The sequence below is a fragment of the Miniopterus natalensis genome, chromosome 18, assembly GCF_054644295.1.
Source record: "Miniopterus natalensis isolate mMinNat1 chromosome 18, mMinNat1.hap1, whole genome shotgun sequence".
NCBI lineage: Eukaryota > Metazoa > Chordata > Mammalia > Chiroptera > Miniopteridae > Miniopterus > Miniopterus natalensis.
In genome coordinates this window covers 35,614,392-35,632,299 of record NC_142098.1, presented here as the reverse complement: position 1 = coordinate 35,632,299, position 17,908 = coordinate 35,614,392, and the positions used below count along the sequence as shown (strand labels likewise).

General features: G+C 50.0%; 1 protein-coding gene across 2 annotated transcripts in view; it reads right to left on the bottom strand.

Moving 5' to 3' along the window:
• Window positions 1–17,908, bottom strand: part of GRIK5 (glutamate ionotropic receptor kainate type subunit 5) — a 38,726-nt gene that overhangs the window by 9,575 nt on the left and 11,243 nt on the right. For both annotated transcript variants that reach the window (XM_087826724.1, XM_087826725.1), the window contains 6 exons: window positions 17,606–17,710; window positions 17,378–17,485; window positions 9,743–9,946; window positions 3,539–3,652; window positions 3,232–3,341; window positions 2,605–2,778 (listed from right to left, as the gene is read on the bottom strand). In XM_087826724.1, coding sequence (XP_087682850.1) covers window positions 2,605–2,778; window positions 3,232–3,341; window positions 3,539–3,652; window positions 9,743–9,946; window positions 17,378–17,485; window positions 17,606–17,710 — 815 coding nt within the window. The remainder of the gene's footprint in view (window positions 1–2,604; window positions 2,779–3,231; window positions 3,342–3,538; window positions 3,653–9,742; window positions 9,947–17,377; window positions 17,486–17,605; window positions 17,711–17,908) is intronic.

The following is a 17,908-nucleotide window of genomic DNA, read 5'->3' as shown; positions in this document are numbered from 1 at the left end:
CAAAGGATGGGAAGGGAGTTATGGAAGTACACCGTTGTAAGGGCATGACATCTTATGTGAAGTAGCATAATGTTACTTGAAAGTACTTTGTAATAATTAAAGATGCATATGGTAAATCCAGAGCAACTACTAAGAAAAATAAAACAAAAAAGTATAATTGATAAGTCAAGAGCAGGCATAAAACAGAATTTAAAAAATCTCAATAAATCCAAAGCAGGGAGGAAAAAGAGAGAAATGGGAACAAAGAACAGATGGGACAAATAGAAGACAAACAGCAAGCTGGCAGATTTAAACCTGACCATACCAATAATTACAAGAAAGGTCTCAATCAGGGGTTGGCAAGCTATGGCCCACAGGCCAAATCTGGTTTGCCATCTGTTTTGGTACACAAGCTAAGACTAGTTTTTACATTTTAAAATAATTTAAAAGAAAGCAAAAGAAGAGTAATATTTCATGACACATGACATATAAAATCCCAATTGCAGTGTCAGTGTCCATAAATAAAGATTTATTGGAACACAGCCACACTCACTCAGTTGCGTATTGTCTAAGGCTGCTTTTGCACTACAGTTAGAGCTGAGACTGCATGGCCAGCAAAGCCTAAAATATTTACTATCTGGCCCAATAAAGAAAAAGTTTGCCAACCCTTGCTCCACGGCCTTTGTACACGCTTCCTATAGGAAACCCACTTTAAACATAATATGTAGGTAACATATAGGTAATTATACAAATACTAAGCATAAGAAAGCATGGCTATATTAATATTAAAGGTAACTTCAGAATAAGGACTGTTACTAGGAATAAACAAGGACATTATAATGACAAAGGGATCAATTCATCAAGAGGACATACCAATCCTAAACACTTACGCATCTAATTATAGAGCTTCAAAATTCATGAAGCAAAAACTGATACAACTGAAAAGAAAAATAGATACAATTTCTCTTCAATTACAGGTGGAGATTTCAACATGCCTCTTTCAATAATTGCTAGAACAAGTAGACAGAAAATCAGTAAGGATACAGAAGACCTGAATAACACTATCAACCTACTGGCCCTGATTGCCATTTATAGAACACTGCCCCCACCAACAGCACATTCTATGCAAGTGCGCACAGAATAGTTACCAGGAAAGACCACTTGCTGAGCCACAGAACAAGCCTCAATAAATTTCAAAGGATTAAAATTCTACAGAGAATGTTCTCTGACCATAATGGAACTAAACTAGAAATCAATAATAGAAAGATCTCTGGAAAATCCCCAAATCCTGGCTCCATCACTGCCTAGCTGTGTGACCTTGGACTCACCAGTGAGATATAAGTACAGTAGTAGGCCCCTCCTCACAGGGTTGTTGTTTAAGGCTTACTTACATCTGTGTAAGTGTGTATTCTCACTATCCAGGTGATTCAGAACCAACATGTGATCAGTGGCCTACCTATGGGACCCAAGGGCAGCCACTGTCTTTCTTACCTTGGCCCTTTCTGTCCTAGCGCCTAGCAGGTGAGAGGCCAGGCTCCCTGCAGATAGTACAGATCTTGGGGCCTGAAGACAGAGGGCCTCCCAGGCCACACCTCCTTTAGCAGATAATAATGAAAACAACCCTGGCCAGTGTGGCTCAGTTGGTTGGGCGTCGTCTCATGCACCAGGAGGTTGCTGGTTTGATTCCTAGTCAAGGGCACATGCCTGGGTTTTAGGATTGATCCCTAGTAGGGGGTGTGCAGGAGGCACCATTATGATGTTGCACTCTCACATCGATGTTTCTCTCTCCTGCCTTCCTCTCTCTCTAAAAATCAATAAACTATTCTTTAAAAAAAACCCTAGCTGCCATCCTTTGCTGAGCACACATGCACAGCACTGTGCAAGGCACTGGGGTGGGGTGGAGGTGGAAAGGAGGATAAGAGGTGAATAATACAGCTTCTTGCAATCAGAAACCAAAACCCAACACACAGAGACCTAGAATCTCCAGAAACCACATCTCTGTAACTTTGGGTAAATTCACTTACAAGTCCAGATTTCTCTTCTAGAAAATTCAGGAGATCTGGTGACTCTCAGCTGGTATTTCCACCTGGCATTAAACTGGGGGCCAGACACCATGAGTTACTGTCTGCTCTCTGGACATGTAGCTTTTCGGAGGTTGTCATGGAGCAAAATAAGTTCTGTCCAAACTATGGGGTCCCCATGGGACTTTGAGGGAACAAGTGTCTTTGTGTGGGCCTTGGCCTCAGGCCAGTGAAGGATGTCCTGGCTCAAGGACTCTAAGCCTCTGTGATCACCAGAGCAATATCGGAGACAGTGACAGCAACAGCATTGGTCACTCTGATTGTGATCCCTTGTGTCAGCAGAAGCACTTTTCTGTAACAGCCTCACTGAATCCTTACAACCTGAGCCATGGGCATTTTTATCCCCATTTTTCAGATAAGAAGACTAAGGCATGCAGAGGGAATGTGTCCTACCCAAGGTCACACAGCTAGTGAGTGGCAGAGCTGGGGCTCAGGTCTCTCCACCCCATTCCCTGCCACTCAGCTGGCAGTGGGGACCAGGGATCCACCCAGGCCTCAGAGTAGCCCCTCCCAGCCCCAGGTAGGCAGACAGAAAGCCTCTCACCAGACTCCGCTTACGCAGCGAGTGGACAGCGCCCGGGGCATAATCTCTGAGCCCTGCTGCATGAAGCCTCCGACAGGGAACCAAAGGCTGTTGCCCAGCGTGTACTGGTTTTCCAGGATGTGGGGGCGCGCCCGCAGGCATGGGTGTGGGTTATACCACTCGTAGGGACTCAGCCTGCAGAGAGACGTGGTGGGGGAGTGTGAAGAGGGCCGAAGAGGGTAGAAAAACAAGAGAAACAATAACAAGACACAGCACCGAGATCAGGAGAGATGGGGGAGAAACAGGAAACAGAGGGAAAAGAGACCAAGAGATGAACAGAGAGACACACATGAGAAGAGGCAGGAAGAGAAACACATGGGTAAAAAAGAGGCAGAGAGACATACACCGAGATGGAGAGACACAGAGAAGAGGTAGAAAGAGATAGAGAGAGACCCACAGAGCCAATTAGAGCCACAGGGTGAAATGCAGAGTCGGGCCAGCCGGGAGAAGGGATGATGCAGGGAACCCGAGGTCCTGAGTGCAGGCCGAGGATGGTCCAGACAGATGGCAGAATGTGCAGGTCAGTCATGGGCCCTGCCTCAGGCCTCCTCCTGCCTCTTCTTCCCAGGCAGCAGGCAGTGGACTCACCTAGCGGCCAGGAACAGGACGCAGCTTACGGCCAGGTAAGCAAGAAGCATGAAGAGCCACACAGCAGGGGAGAAGGGATCCAGGAAGGAGAAGTAGCCAGGCTTGCGCCCCTGTGGGGAGAGGGTGACCCTGAGCTACCCTGACCTGAGCTGAATGCCAACTCCTGGCCCCTCCCCACCAGGGGCCCTTGAGCCCAACTGGCCCTTCCTAGGTCCAGCCCACAGCCTCTACTTCCCTTGGGGATGCAGGCATCTGGGCCCCACGGTTAGTCCCTGCCTCCAACCTCCTGTCTCCACGGGAACCGTACCATGTGCACTCGGTAGAGGATACTGATCCCCAGGGTCATGAAGGGTTTGGAGAAGTCGATGACCTTTTCCCGCTCCGCTGTGATGGTGAATGCAGCCACAGCTAGGTCCGCCTTCTGCTGGAGGGGAAGCAGGGCAGGGGCAGAGGGGTGGCCAAGGAGACAGACGGGCGGTTAGGGAGAAACGCACACAGAGCAACTAGGAGAATATCAGAAGCCGATGAGGCAAAGAGAGGGCAGGAGGGGTCAGGAGCCTGGACTAGCTCCAGGAGTGCCCAAGATTGGAGCCTCGTCACCTCATGTCTGCTATAAGAGGCTCCTGGGGCCTGTTTCCGCCTGGCTGCCTCTCCTATCCAATCCCACCCCCACCCCCCCATCAAATTCATCATTAACATGCTACTTTATAAAACATGCCACTGACCCTCACCCCCACCACCACTCCAGAGCCCTGGAGAGAAGCTGGGATTGGAGTTGAGATGCCTGCATGCTGACCTGCTCTTGGGATCTTGGTTTCTTCTGTCTTAAACAGGTGACATTTGTCACATGCTTGCTCTGTGCCAGGCTCCATGGTAAATGGGCTGAAGTAGCACAGTTAACTCAGACCCAGGTAAAAGTTGCTGCCCAAATCCAATACACACACCAAACATCACCAGTACAGCCTCTGAGCTCTGCATTCCAGCTTGGCTTGGGCCCCTCTGTGTTCCTAGGTTTTAATCTTTCCAACTTCTTCCCGTCCCCTCAGGTTTCCTACAGCTACCACCTCCATGATCCCTTCACTGTTGGTTTTTTACTCTTCAGCCAACTAGTTAACTACTTTCCACCTAGTTAACAATTATTACATCGAATTCTCTCTGCTTTTCGTCTCCAGACTGGAGCCTGACTGACGGATGTCAACAGCAAGTTTGGTTTACTGCCACCCCCTTCCTAAAGGCTACTTCCTGCTCAGTGTATTGGGCCAGCTGATGCTGTGTGGACTGTTTTCTGTGGCCTATACGTTGACAGGAAGCAGTAAAGCTGAAGTTGCCCTGAGGCAAGACTGAAAGCACAGGTATGCGCCTGCTTCCGGTGGTCCTGGGAAAGCAGCGCAGAGAGAAAGCATTTGCCAAATCAGTAGCTCGTACCAGCTGCTAAGGGCTGTGTTGACCTGCCCCAGTAAAGACACTTCATTTGGGCCAACAACTGTAATTGGAGCCACTGCCTGATTATGTTTATAATAATCCACAGTCATTCTTCAAGACCCATCTGCCTTCAGTTGCATGGGGATGAGATCACCACCCCTGCTTCTTTCAAGCCATTAATGGCGGCACTAATCGCTGCAATTCCCCCAAAGGATGCAGAATTGCTTTTGGATTACTATCCTGGGAAAGATGGGGAATTCTAGGGGCTTCCTTGCTACCATAATGGCCCTAACTCCACGGGTCAGCTCTGCCAGCTGCCACATGCATCTATTCCAATGATACAACCAAGACCTGGGAAAACACAGGGTGGGTCCACAGGCCTAGCAGACCCATTCTGAGTTGAACTTGGGCTCACACCCCATCTATATCACCTGACCACATAAGCTCCAGTTTTGACTGTGGTCCACCAGTCAAAACAGGAAAAATCAGACTGATATGCCATCTTTAAAAATGATGGCGGCCCGGCCGGGCGTAGCTTAGTGATTGAGCGTCGACCTAGGATCCAGGCGATCAGGGTTCGATTCCCGGTCAGGGCACACGCCTGGGTTGTGGGCTTGATCAATGACTCTCTCATCATTGATGTTTCTGTCTCTCTCTCCCTCTCCTTTCCTCTCTCTGAAATCAATAAAGATATATTTAAAAAAAAAAAAAAAAAAGATTGATGACTAAAAATGATGGGGGTTGTCTGAATATCTAAAAGCCAATCAAAACCCTCTGTGCTGAGGAGCCTGTCTAGAAACTGGTGTAGTCTCTCTAGGAAGCAGTTCGACTGTGTGTGCCAAAGCCATACAGAGGGTCTTCCTCTTTCACACAGTCATTCTAGTAAGAGAACCAATCAAAGCTTTTGTGCCTAAAGGTGTTTGTTTACAGTTGCTTATAACAGCACAAACAACAAAATATACCTGGAAAGAACTAAATATAAAAAATGTTTCACTAGTTACAGTTCATCCACGCAGGGATTAATATGCAGTCACATAACATTCCATTTAGGTGAAAACAATAAGAGCTTTTTTAGCCTTTTGGATTGGCAAAGACTTTAAAAAGACTGATAATCCCCATTGTTGGCAAGAGCGTAGGAAGCCTGACATTCTTGTGCACTTCTGGTGGAAATATAAATTGGTGGAACCTTTTTGAACAGCCATTTGGCAGTCGAAACTTAAAAAACATCCACACCCTTTGACCCAGTGCTTCCACTGCTTGGAATGCAGCCCTCAGGAACACACCCACGAATCCACAGGCCTAGCCGATGGCATTGCCTGTACCAGTGAGAACTGGAAACCGCCCAAATATCCATCAACAGGGGTGAGTTAAATGTTGCCCGCTCAGCCGCACAACGAAATCTGTAGTTCTCCACTTGAATTTCAAATAGGCATCTCAGAGGGTCCATGTCCAGAGATAACTTACTGCCCTGACCCCACCGAACTGCTCCTCTCACATCCTCCCATAGTGGAAACCGGCCTTGCTGCCTGCCAATCTAAGACATGTGCTCTGCCCTCGAGGGCCAGGCTGGAGGGCTTAGACTTTATCCTGAAGGCCCTGGGAGGCTACAGCTAAAGCATGTGAATGCCAGGTCAGACTTGCATTGTAGAAAGATTCCACTGGAGGGCACACAAATAGAGAGATGGGTGGCCTGTAGGCCAGTGAGGTGGATGGTGAGAGGGGCTGGGGCCTGAATTCACACCGCAGCAATGATGGTATGGAGGCCAATTCCAGCCATGGCCACTGGGTGGAATAAATGGACCATAATTCTAGACTGGCCGGGGGTGACTCAGGGGATGCCGGTGCCCTGGGCTCTCTTCCATCTGGAAGTTACTCATCAGCTCTGGGCCAGCCTGTTGGGGTGCCAGCCCTGGCTCTGCCTGGCACTAGCAGTGTGGCCTGGACATGGTACCTTGGTGTCTCACCCTGTCCATTAGAGAAAACTGTGCTAATACCAGGCCTTCCTTGTGGGGTGGCCATGAAGAGTCAAGGAGTTAACACAAGTTCAAAAAGCTTGGACGAAGGCCTGGCATGGCGTGAGCACTTTACCTTGCTCACTGCAGACTCCCAAGTACCTGCTGGATATCTGGAAAGGGCACATGCTTTGGGTCAGACACACCTGGCTGCCCTGTGTGTGTATGTGTGTGTGAGCGCGGAGGGTGGGGAAGGGGAAGTCCCTTCACTGCTGAGCCCCAGATCTTACACTGGTAGGAGGGCAGTGACCCTCTGGGACAGGAGGGATTGTTAGGAGAAGGAGGTAACACTTGGAAAGTTCCTGGCACATGGTATGAAGTCAATAAACGCAGCTGCTTCTGCTGCTGTGAGGCTGGTGGGGAGTATCTGCAAAGCTCAGCGCACTCGGCCATCCCACGGCAGGCAGCTGAGCCTCGGCAAGGCCAAACCCCGCCTGTCTTGGGCGCTGCCAGCCTGCTCCTCCTCCAGTGTTCTCTCCCTAAATGTCATCACCATCGCCCAGCTGCCCAAGACAGAAACGGGAGGAATGCCTGAGTCTTCTCTCCTATGTTCCCCACCCCAGGCAGTCACCAAGCCCTGGTACTCTCCAGCCTCCCCTTGTCCCCATCTCCCCTGTCCCCTTATCTCCCTGCTGGTCATCCTGCCACTCCTGCTGCCCCCCAACCCCACTGATTCTGTTTCCTCACTTAAGCCAGCTCAAACCTTGGGGGCACATCCCATGGACCTCCTTCTAAGAGCCAAACTCTTTAAACCACTAAGTAAGGGCCAGGCCTGGCCACTGTATCCTCAGGGCATAGCTCAGGGCCTGGTATACAGTAGACATTCAATAAATGCTAGCTGGCTGGAGAATTGACAAACACATAAATACATATATGTGCTGACTGTGCAAACAGAAATAACATTAGCAATAATATAAACAGGGCACCTGCATATAGCACCCACCACCTGCCAGCCCGGTTCTAAGGCCATACCCAGATCTACTCGCTGAATGTTTACAACAGCCCTGCGTGCTAATAGCTATTGTTTCCCTACTTTTACAGTTGAAGAAACGATGTTACAGGGAGGTTAAGTAACTTGTCCAAGGTCACAAAGCTAGTGCACAGCAAAGCCAAAATTCAAATAGGACTCAGGACAACTGCAGCAACTGACCGGTCCTATGCTCTCCCAGGCACCATCCCACCAAATTCTTCCAAAATCCTGTGGGGCAGGTCCAAGGCACAGTAGGTTAAGACTCTTGTCCAAGGTCACTAAGCTGTGAATAGGACTATTCCACTACTTCTTTGTTGATGAACAAACTGATATCCAGTTTAGTGACTTCAGTTTGGGGGCTACTGCCCTGGAGTCTACTTATTTCTGGGGCCCTGAAGACTGAGCCGTGGAAATGGAGGTCATACGGAAACCGGCCAGTTGGGTGAGTGTTAGGCGCCAGCTTCGCCCTCCTCCCCTCCTGTCTCCTCAGGTTCCAGCTTCAGGGCCTTTAAACCCACCTGGGGCAGAAGCTTTCAACCCTGGCATCCTGTGAAACAGTGCCTCGGGCTGCCCATGGGGTGGGGTGGTGGAAACCCAGCTGCCAGGACCCCAGGGACACCCCCACCTCCGCCTCCACCAAAGCAGCTCTGCTTTGTCCAGGGTTCTAAAGGCGCTTTCAATTGGAAAAGAGGTTCTGCAGTCAAAACAACTTTTGAAAACCTGTGCCCTATGGGATAAATGTCCTTGTCAAGCAAAGTGGCCTTCTCCACTCTACCCTGGTGACATTCAGGAGCTTGGATGCAGTGAATTCTGGGATGGAAGAGGCAGGAGGATGAGAATCTCCAGTGTCCTTAGCCAAGTCCAATGTCAAGGTTGCCCTGATCATTCATGGTCACAGACCTTACTCTGCACACCTGCCTAGGTGTGCCCTAAGCTGGGGCTTGTCTCCTGTGGCACAGTCCTGCCTCTGGGCATTTGCCCACAGAGCTTCTAGCACCTGGAATAAAACGAGGAACTATGTAGGGCCCCCCCTTGCTGACAAATGACATGTGCTTTGGGCTGTCCACTTTCTGTAGCCCTCAGTACAGACCTGTCAGGTATCATCCCATCCCAGGAAGGGGAAACAGGTTCAGAGAAGAGAAATAATGCACTTGAACACTCAAATCCAGGTTGGTCTGACTCCAAAACATTCTTTCCGGTGCGCCCTCACCTGTGACCTCCGGGACTCCTGCCTCTCCCTCCTCACCTTCATCCAAATCCTGCCTACATGCAGGGCCTGCTGCTACTTCCAGTGTGCCCCACTCTCTTATCCCCTAGCCTTTGTAAATATCATCTCCTCAGCTCTGAAAACACTGCCCTCCTCCCATAACCCCTTCATCTATCTGACTCCACACCCTCTGAGTATCTGCTTGGGTGCCACCTCTTCCAGGAAGCCTTCCCTGGATGCCTGGCTAGGTAAGAAGCCTCCTCTAGGACTGAACTTCCCCCATCAGTCCCAAGGGCTCTGTCTTGTGGTCATTCACTTTTCTGCACCAAACTCTTGGGGTCAGGGTCCAGGTCCACTGTGCTCACCACTATGTCCCATGCTGCCAGCATAGTGCAAAGACATAGTAGGTGCTCAACAGACACTGAAGAAGAGGACTTGTGCATTCAGCAGCTTCAATGTGTGCAATGTGCCAGGCCCTCATGGCAGGTGCTGGGCATTGTGCGCAAATGAGGCACAGTCCCTGCCCTCCTGGCCCAAGCCCTGCCTTTCACAGGAAGCCTCTCTCGACCTCCTTGTCCTCTGCCTGCTTCCCACTCCACATCTCTTTCATTTGCTCAAATCTTTGAGCACCAGCTAAGTCATGGTGGCATAGGGAAGTATTAGGCAAATGACTAGGACACAGGAGGTGACCCTCTGCCTCTCTTCCCCACCACATGCACCCCATGGGGTTCGCTGGGCACAGGTGCACAGCACGCCATGGGCATGAGGAGCCCCCAGGGACTCATTCCTCTCCTGTTATGTGCCAGGCTAATTCTAAGCCTCCCTTGGCTGCCCCCTCCCCGCCTTCCCTAGCACCATAGGCTGTGACCCATTCTGTAGCCCAGCTCGGTGCAGCCGTACCCGGTTGATGAGCTCGCCAACCATGCCTGTCCAGGAGCCGTTGGGCTCAGGTGCCCCATACAGCCCATCTTCCACCAGCCGCAGGCGGTAGCGGAAGCGCAACAGCTCAGCCAGCTCCCGCAGCATGTCCACACAGAAGCCCTCAAAGCGCTCATTTCCCGACAAGGCCTGGAAGTTGGGCCGGCGCATGACGTATGGGTTTTCCTGGAGAGGGAGGGGAGAAGTAGAGTCAGAGATTAGGTGTCTGGTGGCTGGGTCAGGATCCTAGGGCACAGGCTGGGCAGTTAGATCCAGAATCTGCTCAGAGCAGGAAATAGGCCTGAAGGCCCGGGGCAAAGCACAGGACCCTACCTGCCCCCAGCACATCACAGGTGCCATTTTCATCTCCACTGGCCAGCCTGGCATTCATTTGTCTCAATCTCAAATGCCTATGAGGGAGGTAGGCAACCTAAGAGTGAATCAGACTGGATGGAGGTCATGCCCAGCTGGAACAGGGTCTTCTAAACTTTTTACTATGACCCACAGTAAGGGATTCATTTTACTTTGCAACCCAAGTCACACACATATATGGGCATGTACTCACATGCCATAACCAGACTTGGTTCCACAAAACAGTCCTTAGGTTTGTGCCTATGGCAACATACCCTGGTATTTTCTGTTCTGCTCCACATTTTCCCCCCACAAACCTGTAGTAAGCCACTGAATTGGCTTCATGGGCCAGCAAAGAACCAAAGAGGGTCCCCCCACCAGGATTTAGCTCTGGCCCAATGCCACCACAAAAGAAATGGGCCTGAGATGCCAGATGGCCCACGTTGAGAGAATTTGGAAACCCCGGTGGTTCTGTAAGATCTCCTAGTTATGAAGGTTAGCCACAATTCAAATTCTAATACCTTTTTTTTTTTTTTAATGCTGTGCATGCTAAACAAACATCTGACATTTGCAATCTCTGGCCTGGAGCTGATTCGTTCCGATGATGCTTATTTTTGAGGGGTTCGAGCAAATCTGACTGACTCTCATCAAGCCAAGTAAGTGCAAACACTGAGAGAATACTCCAAGTGCTGGCAAGACAAGGCCTGTGAAAACGCCTGTAACAGAAGGGACACTTACCTTGCCATAGCTATTGTCTAAGCAGCTGTTTGTGCCGTGTTACTGTGGACTGAGGAACGAAAGGAGTCAGGACTTGGGAAATGGCCACAACAGCAAGCATGTACCGAGCGCCTGCTGAGTACAGCCCCTGTGCTGCATGGGTTCTTGGGATCCTATCAGTTCAACCCCTCACAGTGACCTTACTCAGGAAGTGTTATTACACTCCTTTACACATGGGGAAACTGAGGCTCGCAGAGGTCAAGTGACCTGTCACCCATTATTCAACACATCATTACTGAGTTCTGAGGCAAAAGTGGCTGCAGTAATTTGCAGCTTTTCTGATCGAGAGGTTAGCCGATTTCCCCACCCTTGGCTCTGAGCTGGCCTCAAGACTTGCTTTGGACAGTGAAATGCGGTTCAAGTGATGCTGTGTGAATTCCAGAGCCTGGGCCCCCAGAGCAGCCTTTTGGGACCACCGTGGAAGGAAGCCCAGGCCAGCCTGCTGAAGGATGAGTGAACCGAGGTGCGCTGGCCAACAGCCAACACCCACAGCCCAGCCACTCGGCCCTTCCAGCCCAGCCTAACCACCATACGCAGAGCAGCCAAGTGAGACCAGCAGAACTGCTCAGTCGACCCACGAAATTGTGAGATATAAGTCATTACTGTTGTGAGCCTCCAGGTTTTGAGGTGGTCACACAGGTAGGTACAATGAGGCCAGGTCCTGTTATGAGCTCTGAATTCCAGGACCCCACAAAGGCCCTCAGCTGAGGGGGCGACGAAATGCAGGAAAGTCAGCAGTTTTTTTCTTTCAACCAGGCTGCCTGGAATCCAAAACTGTGGAACTGGGGGTAGGAATGTGAGATACTACTAATAATAGCGGCAGCAGCTAGTGTTTCTTGTGGGCTCCCTGTGTGACAGCTATTCTGTCAGCGTGGGAGGTCGGTATTATTACCTCTGCTTTAGAGATGAGGACGCTGAGGTCCTGAGAAGTGAAGTAGCACGTGGCTGAGATGGACAGTCAGTGTGACTCCAAAGCTCTGCTCTGAAGGCCCACGCTAGACTGACCTCAAGTGGACAGAATCCAAGAGCAACATGGGAGACCACAGACACAGAGATAGGGACCCAGGTTGAATATCAAAGCTGGAGGGTCAAGAATCAAAAATTATCTAGATAAGCACCCAAGGTTAGAGCTGGAAGGCTCTGGTACAGGCCCCTTGACATGCAAAGGAGGAAACTGGAGCTCACGGAGATCAAGTGCCTTGCCCAAGGCCACACAGCGGAAGCAGGACAATGGGAAGGGGAGACTGGGAAGATCTGGGATTCAAAACCCAGATGCTATGGGGTCCAATTCTCTTGTTCCTTCCAGCAGGCCAAGCTGATCCCTATATTCAAGACTGAGGCACTTGGGCTGTGGATTTGGGGTCAAGGTCTCAGGGCCAGGGTCTGAGGTTATAGAGCCAGAAACAGGGACTGCGCCTGTGAACAGAACTCAAGATCAGAAAACAATGACTCAACCTAGAGCCCCAGACCGTCAGAACTAAGGGTCTTAAAGGAGCCTCTAATTCAAGGTTTCCAGGCTTCTTCAAAGAGATCTTCTGTAGAAGCATTGCAGACAGACAGTGGGCTGTTGCTAAGTCTGAGTGAAGAGTTCATCCTACAAATGTCTGTGCACCTGTACACAAAGATGTAGGTCCCAGAGAGTCATGGCAGCACTGCTTGTAGTGGGAACAAACACTGAAGTAACTAATTTGGGGCAGGTTAAAAAGATTGTTGACGTCATCAAAGTATCCCAGGCAACTACTAAAATAACAAGTTCTCTCAGATCTATTAAGAGGAACAAAACAAGCTACAGAATGTGTACAATATGCTATTCTCTGTGAAGGAGAGAGGGGATGTGCTTGTATATGCATGGACACTTCTGGAAGGATGTGGCCTCTGTGGGAAAAAATGGGGAACTAGAGAAAAAAGGAGACTGATTTTTCACTCTTCACCCCCTCTTTTAATTCCATTTAATTTAGGTTTATATTAATTTCTGTCCCTCCCGCAGTTTAAAAGTTTTAGTATTAAATAGTAAAATACTAAAAACTTTTGAAGTATGATATTTAAATATAGATAGGAATGCAAAGGATCAAGAAGAACCAAAGCAATTCTAAAGAACATGAAAACCGGAGGATTTACCCTACCAGATATTAACACTTGGTTTAAAGCTATGGTATGTGAGATGATATAGTATGAGCGCAAAGCTGGACATATGAACAACAGAATAGAAGGTCAGAAACCTACATTTATGACAAAGTTAAGACTATGGTGAAGGGGTAAAGAATGATGATTTTAATCAATGGCGCTGTTCAACTAAACATGCACATTGGAAAAAAATGTATTCTGATCCCCTACCTCACATGATACATAAAAATTCCAGGTAGATTGTAGATCTAAATATAAAAGGAAAATTTGTTACTTTGGAAAATAAGTAGACTTCATGACCTTGGTCCAGAGAATTATTAAATACTAAAAGAATTAATCATAAAGAAAAAAACTGATGAAGTAGACTTTAGTAAAATTAAAAATCTTTTCATCAAAAGATATCATTGGGAGCCCTGGCCAGTATGGCTCAGTTGGTTGGAGCATTCTCCTGTACATGGAAGGGTTGTGGGTTCGATTCCTGGTCAAGGCACATACCCAGGTTGTAGGTGTGATCCCTAGTTGGGGTGCACACAGGAGGCAACCAATTGATGATTCTCTCTCACATCTCTCTCTCTCCCCTTTTCTCGTTCTCTAAAATCAATAAAAAACATGTCCTTGGGTGAAGACTGAAAAGGATATCATGGAGGGGTGGGGAGATCCCAGTGAGAGTGGCAAGGCAAGACATAAAGTGAGAGAAGACATCGATAATGCATATTTCAACAAAGGATTGTATCTGGAATATGTAAGTAACTCACAAATCAATAAAAAGGTCATACATCCCAATTTTTAAAAAATAAAAAGGAATTGAGCAGAGACTTCCCAAAAGATTTCCAAACAGCCAATAAACACAAAAAGGTGGTCTGCTTCCCTGATCAGTAGGAAAATGGGGGTGAAAACCACAGTATGACTGAGTCTTGCATACACTCACCAGACATGGGAAATAAGAGGAGCAATTGAAATTCTCTTTCATACACTGCTGGTGGGAGTGCAAAGTGGTACCACCACTACGGACAACACTTTGGCAGTATCTCCTAAAGCTGAGAAGACCCAGCAATTCCTGGGTATACACTCAACAGACATGCTGTGTGTTCACCAGAAGGCATGTGGTAGGATGTTCATAGTAGGACTCTTCATAATTGCAAAACACTAGAAAAAACTCCCAAGTGCATCTACATTTGGTGGCTAAGTAAACTGTGCTATGTTCATATAACAGAACATGCAACGATGAGACTAAACTACTCACAACGTGGATAAATCTCACAAACATGTAAGCAGAGGAAGCCAGACAAGACAGAACATAGGGTATGACGCCATTTACACGACGTACAAAGGTGGAGAAGCTAATCTGTGGTGATGGAAGTTGGGATGGTAGTTACTTAGAGGGGTTAGAGACCAGAAGGGGCAGGAGGAGGGCTCGAGCAGGAAGGCTGGTTCCACAAGTGTGTTCAGTGTTGGGAAATTCAGTAAGCAGTATATTTAGGATTTGCGCAAGCTTCTGTATGCATGTTGCACTTCCACAAAAACCTCTTAAAACAAAAAACAAAAAAATTAAAGTAGAGTGGGTTCTAGAACACTTCTCACAAGCTGCTTGCCTGGACCCTTGTGTGAACCCAGGACCCAAATCCATATGCAGGATTTCCTGGAGTGGTGTTTAAACAATCTGACCTGGTCCAACCTCTTCACTCTATTATGAATATTTTAATTCCCCCACTTTAAAGGGGGAACTGAGGACAGAGAGAAGAGACCCACCCAGGTCACATAGCATGTGGATGGTGGAGCCAGGCCTAGAACCCAGCCCTCACAGTCTCAGAAAAAAAGCAAAAATGGAGACAAATCAACGCAGTGTAGTGCAAAGGACAGGCATGTGGGCTCTGCCACCTTCTGGCTGGGTGACTGGGGCATGTCACTTAACCCTCATCTGAAAATCAGGGGCCATAATGGTACCCACCTCAGGGCTGCCATGAACATTGAGTGAGTAACACAGTGCTCAGACATCGGCCATGAGGATGCCAGATCAGGAGAGAGCAAGGGAAGGGATTGTGCTTAGCATAATTGTGCTTGGGACCACCAGGGGAGCTTTCTGATCTCATGCAATCCTCCCACAGCCCTTCAAAGTGGGATTAACAGACCCATTTTACAGATAAAAGTATGGACAACCTGAGTGGTAGGAAGCAAAGCCAAGAAAGAGAGTGAGGTCTGTCTAACCCTACAGTCACCAAAGAGCAGGATAAGACACCACAGTTTGATGAAGGGAATCATGGATACCGAGTGCCCTGAGAATCCTCCAGGAAGAGCAGGGTCTGAGGAAGGCCCCTACACAGCCTCATCTCCTTGGGCCTTCTTTCTCTTACACCCCCACCTTCCCTGTGGGGCCTCTCTCAATCTTGGCACCAGTCAGTCCTTCTCAGCTCCAGACCTGTGAGCACCACCCCAGGGACACCCCCACCCTCCACCCCATGGAAGAACTTCTCCTGCTCCCTCCCTCAGCCCAGCCCTTGGGCACCACAGGTACCATACCCTATCTTCGCTGCTTCTCAACAACCCACATCAGATCCCCCTCCCTGCCCATAGCCCAGCCCAGCTCAAGCCTTGTACTCTCCCACCTGGAGCACCCCCCTCTCTTATAGCCTCCCTCATGGGCCCAGGAGCTATTCTGACATCCCAGTCTGGTCCTGCTCCTTCCACCAACAACTCCAAGGTACAGGGTAAGCATAAATAAGTCCTTCAGAGACCCCCCCACACACACCTCTGTTGCAGCACTCACCACCCCTCCATGCCTGCTAGGTGCCAGGCACCATTCTAGGCCCTGGGGACCGAGCAGGGAACAAGACAAGTCCTGATTGCATCTTGCCCCAGGCGCCCAAGCTGACTCAAGTCTGAATCCCCAAGTGTCTGACACAGGCTCTGTCCAGAAACACAAGTCAGAAAATGTTGATGAATCAACAGGCACACCTGGTTGTGCACACCAAGCCCACTGCCTCCACATCCAAACTGACAAACACTTCCTGAGGCCCCTGCTCCTGTGGCTCCTGCTGCCCACCAAAGACCCTGTTTCTTCAGGCCCCAGGAAAGCCCTGGGACTGATAACACTCCCACAAGCACAGAGGTCTGACTCCTGCCACCCAGCCCAGCCTGGCCCTCAGGGCCTCTCAGTAAGGCTGTTACAAAGTGTCTGGTTTCCTGTCTGCAGGCCATCTGTCCCTCCCCAACAGGCTCGCTGGCCCTTCTCCAGGGATACTCGAAGTCCACTTTTAGATCAGGAGTTCCCTAGGGACTGAGGGAATGGCCCTGAGACACGCTGCTTTGGGGGCCTCTGACATCCTGTGGAACCTGTGGTAATTCTTTCAACCTCAGCATCCACAGCATTAGCCAACCCAGCTCACAGAAGCACTGAGGGACCCCCAAAGACAACTGGTGCCAGCGGGCCAGGGGCTTGGTTGCTACAAAGAGCATGGCTGCCTGGCATGTCCAGCCTCTAGGCCCAGCTGCTCCAGACAGACTCCTGCTCACCAGGACCTGTGTGTCACCCGCCCCCCGACCTCCTGGAGACCACTGTGCCCACTGGGCTGCACCAGGGCACGGGGAGAAGGCATGGCCTCAGAGACTGACACTCAGCTTCAGCAGAGACTTACTGTGTGACCTGTTTCCTTACCTCCAAAAGAAGGAAAATAAGACAAACCTCACGAAGCAGAGGAGAAGTTTAAAGAGGGCCCAGCACAGGGCCCGTGCAGAACAGTATGTGCGCTGACCCATGAAGGCTAGCTCTGGGCTGGTAAAATGCAGGAGCAGCACCCCTGGGGCTGCAGGACAAGGGGATGAGAGGACTGGAGGTTCAGAGCACAGACTCTGGGGCCTTAGGGACTCGGCTTCCATCCTGACACCATTTATTTGCTGTGTGACCCTAGGCAAGTCGCTTCACCTCTCTGAGCCTCGGTTTCTACATCTTCAAGATGGATATTAAATAAGTTGACGTGTCAACACACTTGGTTAACAAGTGTGACAAACGACCACTCCTGTGACCATGATTTATGGGCCTTCCAAGGGGCGCCCTGCCTGCACAGCCTCGTGGAACGCTCGCAGCACCCTCCTGTGAGCCAGGCCTTCCCCTCTGCGCTGTGCAATGAATGGCAGGCTGGCCGAGTCCAGGGCTGGGCAGGCTCTGATGGCTGAGTCTGTGCCTGCCCTGCCGTGGCAAGGAGTAGGATGGTAATGCCTTGGTCCCAATAAGGTTGTTGGGTGCATGAGTCATGTCCCCACTGGTGCGTGCAGTGTGCCAGCGGAGCATCTCTCCTCCTGACTAGGACTGGGCTGGGCACCACTCAGGAAAGGCCCCTCCTCTACTGCCTCCCCACAAGGGCCACTCACCAAAATGGTTGTGACCACCAGCGTCTTGTTGGCCAGAGTCTGCGACAGGTTGATGTCCAGAGTGGTTGCATTCATGGCCAGGGTCCGGTTAGAGTACCACACCCCGATCTGGGGAGGAGAGGGGTGTGGTACTCTAATGGGTGGGGTCCTACCCAGCCCTACCCTACCTTCCACCTCCACCCAACCCCCACCGGGTCAGGGCTCTGGCTTCACCCTGGGCCAGCTCACCTCACGGTGGCCCTGCCGGGACTTCTCTAAGATGCGCAGGGTGTAGTTGGTCCTCTGTCCTTTGCTGTTGAATTCGACCCGCCCGGTCAGCCCGTCATACTCTACCTAGCAGGGTGGGAGGCGGCCAGAGGGAAGGGTGGGAGGGGCCCAGAGAGATGGGTGGGAGAGGCCCAGAGGAGAAGAGACAGAGGTGGAGGGGACAAGAGAGAGGGAGAGGGATCGGGAAGGACAGCAATTAAGCAAGACAACACACCAGCAAAAGAGGGGCCATGGAACAAAGACAGGGAAACAGCAGTACAGGTG